The sequence below is a fragment of the Triticum aestivum genome, chromosome 7B (assembly GCF_018294505.1).
Source record: "Triticum aestivum cultivar Chinese Spring chromosome 7B, IWGSC CS RefSeq v2.1, whole genome shotgun sequence".
Taxonomy (NCBI): Eukaryota; Viridiplantae; Streptophyta; class Magnoliopsida; order Poales; family Poaceae; genus Triticum; species Triticum aestivum.
In genome coordinates, this window is record NC_057813.1 from 34,672,506 (window position 1) to 34,685,228 (window position 12,723).

The following is a 12,723-nucleotide window of genomic DNA, read 5'->3' on the forward strand; positions in this document are numbered from 1 at the left end:
AATACATATATGTTTCCAAGGATTTTTTTAGATTATTTTTTGAAATTTTTAAATATGCTTTTTGATATTTTCAAAATACCAAGCTCACTGGAGCTCGTCCTTCAAAAATCTGCACTCATCCCATCCTCGCTATATGATTCAATCTTTTTTTGCTGGGAAGAAAACTGAACAATTCAATCGGCAAGAATTGATTCACTCTCTGGACAAACGCACGTACCCATCATCGCACATGTGCAAAGTTACTACCGTATTATTTTGTGGGTGCCAAGGTCCCAAGTCTCAGTCAACACTCAACAGTGACGGACAGTCCTCAAAAATCTACAAATTTAACATGTGGACTAAACAATATCACAAAATGAACCGGAATTTTTTTTTCACTTTTGTGTAGCATCCGACAGCTTGATATCACACTATACTGTGCAGCGCCGGTTCTAGTGTAGCATCTAGCTCTTAGGCGTTACATACCGACTTAGCATTTTCCAAGCAGTCCAGGTGCGACGATGGCCAGGCGTGTAGCGTCTGTCAGTGAGACGCTCTACAGTGTAGGGTGACGTTTAGCTGTCGGACGCTACACAAAAGGGTCAGCTGGATGAAACTTTTTCGGCAACACTTTATTTTATGATATTGTTTCGTCACATGTCAGAACAGTGATTTTTGCCTCCTCGCGCGCGTGTAGCTGCTACTGATAGGAGTACTGTCGCGCTTTAAATTACTCGTCCTCGAGGCTGAGGGCCGACGCATACCATTTACGCTGCAACCTGCAAGCCGGCCGAGGGAGGGGGCGATGGGTTCCGACGCGGCGGCGGTGAGCACCGTGCGGGAGGCTGCGCGCATGACGTGGGAGGAGTCCAAGCGCGTCTGGGGCATCGGCATGCCCATTGCCATCGCCGGGCTCAGCATTTACGCCGTCGGCTCCGTCACCACCATCTTCGTCGGCCACCTCGGCAACCTGCCCCTCGCCGCCGCCTCCATCGGCCTCTCCGTCTTCGCCACCTTCTCCCTCGGATTCTTTGTACTAGCTACATGCTGTGCTATGTTCTTCTTGGCTATGTTCTTCTGATGCTAATATGCGCGCTCGTGCATGCAGCTCGGCATGGGGAGCGCTCTGGAGACGCTGTGCGGGCAGGCGTTCGGCGCCGGCCAGGTGTCCATGCTCGGCGTCTACCTGCAGCGCTCCTGGATCATCCTCGCCGTCGCCGCGCTCCTCATGGTGCCCTTCTACGTCTTCGCCGAGCCGATCCTCCTCGCCATCGGCCAGGACCCCGCCGTCGCGCGCGAGGCCGCCCGCTTCGCCCTCTACATCCTCCCCGGCGCGCTCTCCTTCGCCGTCAACTTCCCCACCGCCAAGTTCCTCCAGTCGCAGAGCAAGGTCATCGTGCCCGTCTGGATCTGCGTCGGCAGCCTCTGCTTCCACGTCGCGCTCTCCTACCTCCTCGTCACCGTCCTCGGATGGGGCTCCCCCGGCGCCGCCGTCGCCTACAACCTCTCGCTCTGGGCCATCGCGCTGGGCCAGTCCGCCTACATCATCGGCTGGTGCAAGAACGGCTGGAGGGGCTGGTCCATGGCCGCCTTCAACGACATGTGGGCGTTCGTCAGGCTCTCGCTCGAGTCCGCCGTCATGATCTGCCTTGAGATCTGGTACCTCAGCACCATCACCGTCCTCACCGGCAACCTCCAGGATGCGCAGATTGCCGTCGACTCCCTTGGCGTCTGGTACACACCACTATATATGCTTCATACGACTAACCATACATATGCATATAGCTGATGGAGCTGACAGAATACTCGATCGTGCTTCATTTTTCAGCATGAACATAAACGGGTGGGAGAATATGATCTTCATTGGCATCAACGCTGCTATCAGGTCAGCTTCATTCAAATTTTATTGGTTCTTGTTTTGTTCAAGAATTCTTCACCTTCACCAACCGTCAAATTTTACTAGTTTCTAAACAAACTGCTACCACCTACTACCTCTTTACGTTTTCAGTGTTCGAGTCTCCAATGAGCTGGGCGCTGGCCGTCCAAGGGCAGCCATGCACGCCGTCATCGTCATCATCGCCGAGTCGCTGCTCATCGGGCTGCTATGCATGGCCCTCGTCTTGATCTTCAGAGACAACTTCGCCATCATCTACACCACCGATTTGGAGCTCCAGCACGCCGTCTCCAAGATCGCCGGACTCCTTGGCCTGACCATGGTGCTCAACAGCGTGCAGCCTGTGGTTTCAGGCGAGAATATATTTTAGAGCATATGCACCCAGACCCTCTCTATCCAGCCATCCATTTTTTGCTTTAAGATCTGTGCAAGTACATTTCTCTTTTTTGTTTCTCCCACATAGAACATATCTAGAAGTTCAAACCTATGCGGCGTGACAAAGCTTTCTGAGTAGAATCTAGGATAAATCGTACAGTTTTTTTTGTCAAACATAAATATACAAAATACGTTTTTTTGATTAAAAAATCATATTTTTAGTATTTACGTCGGACAAAAAAATCTGAAAGATTTATCCTAGATTCTAGTTAGAAAGCTTTGCCATCCTGCATAGGTTCCAACTTCAAGATATGTTCTATGTGGGAGAAGCAAAAAAGAGAAAATTTTGTATAGAAACTTAGTTGTACCGCACAGATCTTAAAGCGATATTGGAGAGCTAGGATAGCAGGGCCTGGATGCATATGCTCTAAAAATCCACGTCCGTGGTTTCAGGTATATATGATTCTTCCTCTCACAGTCAGAGTCACATGCATGCCACCTCAACCTCATCCCTGGAGTTGATCTCATGATGCATGGTTCAGGGGTTGCTGTTGGAGGAGGATGGCAGGGCCTTGTTGCATACATCAACCTAGGCTGCTACTATGTTTTGGGGTTGCCCTTGGGCTATCTTCTCGGCTACAAGTTCAACTATGGCGTTGGGGTAATTTCATCATGTTATTTGAACTGTTACAAATTGCAAAATAACGAATTTTTTGGCTGTCTTGCAAAATAACGAGTTTTTTGGCTGTCTTGCAAAATAACGAGTAAAGAATATTTACGGTCTTTATGATTTTGCGACATCAGTTATGAATTTGTGGATCAAATTTCAGGGGATTTGGGCTGGCATGCTTTGTGGGATTGCACTTCAAACTCTGATTTTACTCTTCATAGTGTGGAAAACAGATTGGAATGCAGAGGTATGAATTTCCATCAGCCTTCGGGTTCTCACCATGTGTTTTGTGTGCGTCAAAACTTGATGAACACAACAACTTTAAAAGAGTCAATTAATTGGAGGATGTTAGCCTATCCCTATAATATAACTAACTGTTAATTAGGCACCAATTATTGTAACAACTATACGTACCATATGACTTGTGAATTATGATTGCTTTCTTTCTTTGTATTGATTTCATACAAATTGTAGTTATTTTTGCCTGTTTATTTGTATGGAAATCCTGAGCTTTCCAACTTGCTCGTCCAATACTCTACAACTGCAGGCTGCGCTAGCTTCAAGCCGTGTGCAAAAGTGGGGTGGCACCGATGGAACCAAACCTCTCCTGGAAGATAACTAGATCACCTAAGCATGATATCTTCTTAAGCCTGCCTTGGTGTTGATGATATCATATATCATTGTGAATTTTCGAGTATCAATAATAGGGTATGAAACCAGTGGACCGCTCAAGATTAGGGGCCGTGATTTCTGATATCAAGTATCTGGCATCTGGCCTTGCCCGCTGCTCCTTCCTTCATATCAAATGTGGTTTGAATATGTTAGCACATAAGTCAGCTTGTAGTTGTCAGTATATTGTAAATTGTTTTACCGTGGTGTGATTCCGGAATGTATTCGGGATGAATATGTTCATTAATCAATAAAGTGCCAATATTATTTATAAAAAAAGGTATGGAAACCAGGTTGAACATGTCAAATTACTTATATGCCTATGGATGTACATGCATTGTTGCGACTCTAAATATGGTTGTGCACATCATTGTATGTGGAGGCGGGACTTTTTTTTTCTGTTATCTGAAAACAAATCAGCTTTGTTGACATGGTACCGATGCAATGTGAGTTACATAATTGTGTTTTTTCAATGATTAAGAAAAAGACACGGCAACACTCCTCGATTGAAAGAAATATTATGTAAAATAAAATTCTGGATCAACTATATATAGTCTTATTGGTTGGAAGAAGTAGAGTGGATGGAGGAGTGCTCATTGCGGTGTACACAATCATGTTTGGACGGTTGGACCAAATGTTTCAACCATCAAGTGAAGTAAAAAAGAGAAATTTACTACGCTCACTGTAAAATTTTGAACTGTCCCATCTTCCTCAGAATGTAGTAGCCCACCCCACTACCCCATGCAGTACCGCAGTAGGTCCGTAGGTCCTGTTTCGACTCATAAACGAGCTTGTGTTATGGGCCGACGAGATTTTCCCTTTAGAATTAGAGAGCAAACTACAAAGACCATATTATTATGAAGTTTCTTATGACACATAATAAGAAAGATTTTTGCCAAATTCATAGTACCAACAAACATAATGCACTTGCTAGCGTTGGTAAGGAAGCCGAGGAACTGTTGAATGCATGCACATATAATGCAGTGTGGAGGCGCAGATTTAGGGAGTGACAGTCAGTGCTGGTCCATGTGTGTTTGAGTGATCGAATTTGTAAAATCGGGTTGTAGATGCTCTTATTACTCAGTTTCGGAGATCAACAAAGCAATCGTGACCAAGGTGTGAATGGGGAGGCCACGTCCAATCTGTCATTGCCCTTCGCATGTTTGAAACACATGAAACACATGCCGACACACATATATCACTTTTTTTACAACTACAGCATGCCGACATGTCAGCTCCTACGTCTCTCTCTTTTCACTAGGTGGAATCAGCCTATGACGTACAATGCGAGGTTAGCCCAGTTTGGTATCAATTTTGTACACAGCTAGACCTGCTGCTAATACGCGAGTGCACACACGTGATTCTCCAAAAGGCTAGCTATGGTTTCTCGTGCCGCCGTCGTCTCCGTCATCTGAGAAATTTTGGCCCCCTCGCCTCCAGCTGCCATCTTGGCGCTGAGAGGTGGGGGACCTCAGATCCTTAAGACATTTATGTTCTTCGTCCACATTTAGTGATCATCATAATTTTATGAGAATAAACTTCTTATCGTTCTTTTGGCAGTGCGATGAGATTAAAGAGTTTTCTGTTTGATTCTTTGTGAAGATGAAATATTTCATCGACATCATGGTGAAGATATAGTGATTCGACAACCTGCTCTTCTAGGGGATTATCCCGGCCCAAATACGTTTATCAATCAAGGCTTCCCATCTTTTTAATGGGCAATTCAAGACGCTTACAAAAACCAATATTAGTAATGTGGTGCGGGTGAAAGAATGACAACATCTCTGCTCCAGTCTAATTGCAACCTTTTTATCGAAGTCTTTGGAGTATTTCTTCGAGCAGAGATTGATACCACGAAAAATGTGTTTACAAAAGATTTCATTGTAATTCTTAGTCATATGAGTTACTTTGTATTTTCTTGGATCTTAAGCCCAAATCAGTGTACCAGTAATTGTTATGAGTATCAATAAAGTTAGTGTCTCTAAAAAAAGCTAGACCTGCTAATAAAATGCGTGCTACACGATGTGGCACATATCTCAAGAAGCTGAATTATGGACGGGCGGTGGAGATAAGAGGGTGCCTAGACACCCGTGTTCTGAAAAGAGGTAATATCACCCGGAGTCAATAGAACTTGCGTCGCATGTTCAGTTTGCGCCTCCCCCGCCGCACCCTTCTTCCTCGCCTCCAACGCCCCCCTCGCCGCTGCCGCGCCCTTCTCCCCACGCCGTCATGCCTTCTCCCCGCCACTGACATGCCGCCGCGCGCTCGGAGCAGCTCTGGCTACCTCTGCGTCCGCTCCCGCCTTCTGGCGTGTATTACGCGGAGATCCGCTCCAGTAATACACGTCTCGGTCTGGGGATGTCCGAGACCGCCCATGAGGCCGCCCGCTCGTACGACGCGGCGTCGTGGCGCCTCTTGAGGCCGCGTTCGCAGGTGAATTTTCGGACGCGCCAACAGGTGGAGGACATCATGCCTCCGCGGCTAATCACCGACAGGGACCATCACATCAAACGTAGGCGGGAGCGTTGCCTCCTCATCGCCGATGCGGATGAGTACGCCATGGCAGAGTGGTGCCCGTGCTTCCCGGAGGATGTCGGCGCCGAGAACGACTTCTGGACCTAGAGGAGGGCGCAGCGAGCCGCGGATCGGGCGGACAGGCGTGCGTGGAAGGCACTAGCGATAGCGTAGTGCAAACTGGGATCTGCATCGACCTTTGACGATAATGATCCTCGGTGGGATGACACATTTTTATCGTCGGACTACACCAATGAGGAGGAGGACGACAACGAGGAGTAGTTTCTAGTAGTTCGAGTCTGGATGCACCCTTTTTTGTTGTCAATTTCCGTATGTAATGGCAATGCTATGGTCGGATTTTTCTTGTAAAAAATGTGAGGGGGTTTTGTGCAAAAATGTGTCGTAGTAGTTGAATCGTTCCATAAATAAAAAATATGAGGGTGTTTTATGTAAAATTATCTCATGCCCAACTCTATCACTCTTTTTTTTGCATGGTAATACGTGTCTCATTCATATCATAAAGATTAAAGTACAAGTCACGTAAGGACCGACATGACAAAACTAAATAGATAGCAGAACATTTCTGAGATTGACACCAACGCCCATCACCTGCCCCCGGCACCACGACAGCAGCTATCGAAGAAAAAAATGATGAATCACCTCCTCACCCGAGCTCGACGCGGCTCCATCGCTGATATGCAGCTTTGCGGACCTCCAAGGTGGCTCACCAAAAGTGAAGCCCTTACCGTTGAATGAATCAGACCGGGGCAACACCCCGGACACGCCATCAAACTCCAGATCTGGCACTCCAGATTTGTCGCGGAAGGAAACCATACCTGCCATCCATGAACCACGAACCCAGCACATGTTCTGTCTTCTAGATGTCGTCGATGCACACCACAATCTGCATCCGCTCCTGGACTACCTCCCAAGCTCCGTGTCGACGCTGGAGCAAACGCCGTCGCAACGGCGGAGCCCGAGGACACATGTCCACCACGAGGATGCCGCCGCCGCCACGCCATCCTTGTTTGAACAGACTGGTTTCCAAATCCATCCCCAACCATAGGACCAATGGCCTTGTCAAGGAAGGATTAGAAGAATCTTTATTCAGCGCTGTCATTGTCGCCATCGAAACAAAGACGATAAACAACCTAAAAATCTAGACTATGAGAAAGTAAAAACCGTCCACACGACTGGATCCGGCGGACCCCCTCACCACCGACGACCGAGGTCTCCAGCGGAGGGGAGCCACCGGAGGACGGCGCTGGAAGATTGGGCTCTCCTGGCGGCCGCTAGGGTTCCAGCCGCCAGGGACAGGAGGAAAACGATTGGCGTTCCCCAACTCTATCACTCAGGTGGGTCCATATACATGGATACACTCGTATACGTGTAGTATGACTGTATATGCATGCTTGAGCCAAATTAGATGATCATAAAATTGTATTTTCAAAGTTCTAGCATCAAACTAGACATATGATGCAAGTTCTGTGACTTTAGATGATATTACCTCTTCTGAAAATCCACTCCCTTAATCAGAAGTTACACATACCTACCGACCATACTCCTCCCCTTACTTTTGCGTTCAAAAACATTTCTAGCACTGGAGTTTAAACGGTTTAATGCTAACAAACTCGATCAACTGTATTGAGATAGATTAAATTGTACTCCTTCCGTCTGAAAATACTTGTCATCAAACTGGATAAAAAGGGATGTATCTAGAACTAGGATTGAGATCTAGTGACATGCTCTGAGCATGTCACCAATGAACAGTAATGGTAACATGCGCCCCTTTATGGACCGCCCAATCAAGAATCCATGGGCAGATCTCGAATAAACAGTGTTGAATCTACAGTGTTTTGTCTACAGTACCCTTGAGGGAGTCCTAGATTAGGGGGTGTCCGGATGGCCGGACTATGACCTTTGGCCGGACTCCTGGACTGTGAAGATACAAGATTGAAGACTCCGTCCCGTGTCCGGATGGGACTTTCCTTGGCGTGGAAGGCAAGCTTGGCGATACGATATGAAGATCTCCTCCCATTGTAACCGACTCTGTGTAACCCTAGCCCTCTCCGGTGTCTATATAAACCGGAGAGTTTTAGTCCGTAGGACAAACAACAATCATACCATAGGCTAGATTCTAGGGTTTAGCCACTCCGATCTCGTGGTAGATCTACTCTTGTACTACCCATATCATCAATATTAATCAAGCAGGAGTAGGATTTTACCTCCATTGAGAGGGCCCAAACCTGGGTAAAAACATCGTGTCCCTTGTCTCCTGTTACCATCCGCCTAGACGCACAGTTCGGGACCCCCTACCCGAGATCCGCCGGTTTTGACACCGACATTGGTGCTTTCATTGAGAGTTCCGCTGTGTCGTCACCATCAGGAAGGATGCCGCATCCCGTCTTTAAAGACGGCGTCGTTGCTAAAGGAGTTTTGGCTGTCGGCCAAACTCTCCGACTAGGCAGGTTTTTGATGACCGCCAGCCCGGCCGCCGCGCCAACGATGACCTCTCGGGCCATCAAAAGCAATCTTCACATCAGCTCGGAGCTCGCCGAGCAGTTAGATCCGATGGAGCTCTTCTCCCTGAACGAACTCTTGGATCGCATCACGGCCCTGGGAGTCGCTACTGATTACGACCAGATTGGGCTTAAACCTGATCAGAGAGAGATCGACTCTCCCCAGGTCACCCACCACGTTGAAGTGGTGGAAGAACAATGCGGCGAGTCTTCGCCCGCCCAAAGGACCAGATGCGTCCGAATTCCCGATCCCTCCAAGCCGGAAACCCACGGAGGGGAGGATGTCGCCCGAACCCTGAACCTAAAGTCAGGCAGTAGGCTCGATTCATCAAATAATACCCGAGAAAGCAAGCTTCCGAATTCGGAAACCGCTCGGCCCCTGAATCTTACATCGGGCAGGGTTCCGGATTTATTTCCACCTGCCCACCCAACTATACGGGATTTATCCCTAATACGGCAAGAGTCCGGAGAAACAGTACACCACTACTGGGCCAGATTCCTCCTGGTTATGAACAGGATAAAGGACTGCCACGAGAAAGAAGCAATTTCACTCTTCCTTAACAACTGCACGGACATCAAAATTCTCAACGCCATAAGTCGCCGCGAAATTACACGATTTGCCGACTTGACATCCATAGTACGAAAGTACTGCGCGATTGAAAGCGTTCGGAAAACCAAAGATAAATTATGGGACAATCCGGCCCTGAATATAACACGAGTCCAAAACAAAAGGGCGCATCATCGCCAGGCATCTGAGCCAAACATCAAAAAACAAAAACCCTCTACAGGGTACGGGACCATATTGGAAGGATGGCTCAATGGACCATGTAGAATTCATAATTCAGGGAAAGCCACACCAACGCACAGCCTTAGAGCATGTTGGATACTACGACAGGTAGCCAGAAGCGGCAAGGAGCTTTTAACTCCAGCACCCGAAGAATACCTCCCCAGTACGGTGTCGACAGTCTTCGAGACGTTCACATCAAACAATGCAAGGAAACAAACGCTCCGCAACCTCGCCGAAGTCTACCAAGTAGCAACAATAAACCCATGGAGTGACACGGCTATCACCTTTAACGCCAGTGACGAACCTAAATTCCGGACAGCCCGAGCACCAGCCGCATTGGTCCTCAGTCCGATAGTGGACGGCTTCCGACTTACAAAGGTACTCATGGATGGCGACAGCGGACTCAACCTCATCTACGAGGAAACCCTGCGAAAAATGGAAATTGACTGGATCTGCATTGAGCGAAGCAACACAACTTTTAGGGGAATAATCCCAAGCCGGGAAGCGTGCAGTTTAGGAAAAATCACACTGGATGTGGTGTTCGGCACGCCGGACAATTACATATCCAAGGAGGTCACGTTTCAAGTGGCCCCGTTCAGCAGCGGCTACCACGCTTTGCCAGGGCGAGAAGCATTTACAATTTTCCAAGCCATACCCCATTACGGGTACATGAAGCTCAAAATGCCCGGGCCCAACGGAATCATCACTCTCGCAAGTGATCCAGACATAGCGCTCCGCGCTGAAAACAAGACAGCCGCACTGGCCCTGGAGGCATTATCTGAGGCCCTAGTGGCCGAGGAGTTAACGGCGTTGCGCTCCACGGTGGACAGGGACGACGTGATACTAGCAAGAGATCCAAGTCCACCTCTTTTAAACCGGCGGACGAAATAGTCAAATTCCAAGTCCATCCAACGGACCCTACAAAAACGGCCTCCATCGGGGCACAATTAAAACCCGATGTAGACGCCACACTCAGAGAATTTCTGCGAGAAAATTGGGACATTTTCGCCTGGCACCCCTCGGATATGCCAGGAATCCCATGCAGGCTGGCCGAGCACAGTCTGAACATCATAAAAGGGTTTAAACCCGTCAAGCAGACCCTACGGCGCTTTTCCGAACCTAAGAGACAAGCCATGGGAGAGGAGCTAGCAAAACTGCTGGAAGCCGGGTTCATCAGAGACATAAAACATCCGGACTGGCTAGCAAACCTGGTGATGGTACCAAAGAAGGACAAATCTTGGCGCCTATGTGTCGATTTCAAAGACCTAAACAAGGCCTGTCCAAAGGACCCTTTCCCACTCCCTCGAATCAATCAAATCATCGACGCCACTGCAGGACACGACTCATTGTGTTTCCTTGATGCATACTCTGGCAACCATCAAATCAAGATGGCAGAGTCAGACCAGGCCGCAACGGCATTCATCACCCCATACGGCCCATTCTGCTTCAACATGATGCCCTTCGGGCTCAAAAACGCCGGCGCAACATATCAGCGCATGATTCAGACATGTCTGGCCAACCAGATCGGGAAAACAGTCGAAGCATATGTAGACGACGTGGTCGTCAAAACAAAACACGTTGATACTCTAGTAGACGACTTGAGGCTCACGTTCGACAATCTCCGAACATATGACATTAAGCTCAACCCGGAAAAATGCGTTTTCGGCGTACCAGCCAGAAAGCTCCTGGGCTTCATCGTATCCGGTAGAGGAATTGAAGCAAACCCAGCCAAGATCCGAGCTCTGTCACAATTAGATACCCCAAAGGACCTCAAACAAATACAAAAACTGACAGGATGCGTGGCGGCTCTAAGCCGCTTTATCTCCCGCTTAGGAGAAAAGGAATTACCCCTCTATCGCCTCCTACGGCGCACCGACCACTTCAAGTGGACGGAGGCCGCCACGGCCGGACTCGAAGAAATAAAAGCCATATTGGCAACAAATCCGGTCCTGGCCGCGCCCAACATGGGCGAACCAATGCTATTATACATCGCGGCAACCCATCAAGTTGTCAGCGCGGTGCTCGTCGTCGAACGAGAAGCGGACGGACACAAGTCCCCCCTCCAAAAACCAGTGTACTACATGTCCACTGTGCTAACTCCATGCAAGTCACGGTACCCGCATTATCAAAAGATAGCATACGCGGTGTTCATGGCATCCCGGAAGCTGCGACACTACTTTCAAGAGTGCTCCATAACAGTGGCATCCGAGGTACCCCTTAATGACATTATAAACAACCGCGATGCAACGGGTCGGATTGCCAAATGGGCCATCGAGCTCCTCCCATTCGACATAACCTACAAGCCAAGGCGAGCTATTAAGTTGCAGGTTTTGGCCGACTTCATTGCCGAATGGACTGAAGCCGAACTCCCTAAAGAATACGGCGCATACTCCAACTGGATCATGCACTTCGACGGGTCCAAAATGTTGGCTGGCCTGGGGGCTGGCGTCGTCCTGACGTCCCCAACCAGGGACACAGTCCAATACGTACTTCAGATAATGTACACGGATTCGAACAACGCAGCCGAATACGAGGCCCTTTTACATGGCCTCCGAATGGCAGTCTCCATGGGCATTCTGCGCTAGAGGTCCGCGGGGATTCAAACCTTGCAATATCCCAAATAAATGGAGACTTCGACGCCAAGGACCCGAAAATGGCAGCTTACCGCAACGCCATCTTAAAGATGTCAGCTCGGTTTGAGGGGCTCGAATTTCATCACATAGGCCGGGAAAATAACCAAGCAGCAGACGTGCTGGCACACATCGGTGCCAAGCGCGAGGCCATCCCTCCCAACATCTTCCTAGAAAGGCTGTTCAAGCCATCTGTATCATGGGACGGAGAATCCGGAAACAATAGCCCGGACACACCTACACTACCCCTCACCGAGCATCCTGACACAATTGGGGGCTACGCCAACAAAACAACGCCGTCAGCCCACGAAATAATGGCAGTCATTGCCCCTTGGACAGAGCCATTCCTAGCCTACCTAACTAGGCAGGAACTTCTCGAGGACCAAAACGAGGCCCGCTGCATAGTGCGGCGATCTAAAGCCTACAAAGTCCACGAGGGAGAGATTTACAAGAAAAGCACAACCGGAGTCCTTCAAAGGTGTATCTCCAAAGAAGAAGGACGAGACCTTTTGGCTGAAATCCATGCCGGACTTGGCGGGCACCACGCCGCAGCCCGGGCCCTTATAAGCAAGGCCTTCCGTACCGGATTTTATTGGCCAACGGCCCGAGCAGACACTCAGGACTTAGTGCAACGATGTGTTGGTTGCCAGTTATTCGCCAACCAAAGTCACATGCCGCCTACCGCC

At 48.8% G+C, this 12,723-nt stretch overlaps 1 protein-coding gene across 2 annotated transcripts; it reads left to right on the top strand.

Annotated features, from left to right (window-relative positions):
* The first annotated feature begins 743 nt into the window (after positions 1-743).
* On the top strand, positions 744-3,874 carry LOC123159071 (protein DETOXIFICATION 35). Of its 2 annotated transcripts, none has more exons than XR_006479475.1 (7): positions 744-1,012; positions 1,088-1,713; positions 1,808-1,864; positions 1,988-2,701; positions 2,791-2,909; positions 3,079-3,165; positions 3,466-3,874. XR_006479475.1 is itself a non-coding variant. In XM_044576871.1 (7 exons), the coding sequence occupies exons 1-7, from the start codon at positions 785-787 to the stop codon at positions 3,538-3,540; spliced, it is 1,431 nt and encodes a 476-aa protein (XP_044432806.1). In that variant the 5' UTR covers positions 744-784; the 3' UTR covers positions 3,541-3,874. The 2 variants fall into 2 exon arrangements, 1 of the variants encoding a protein (XP_044432806.1); XM_044576871.1 differs by having other exon boundaries at positions 1,988-2,226.
* Positions 3,875-12,723: the final 8,849 nt, after the last annotated feature.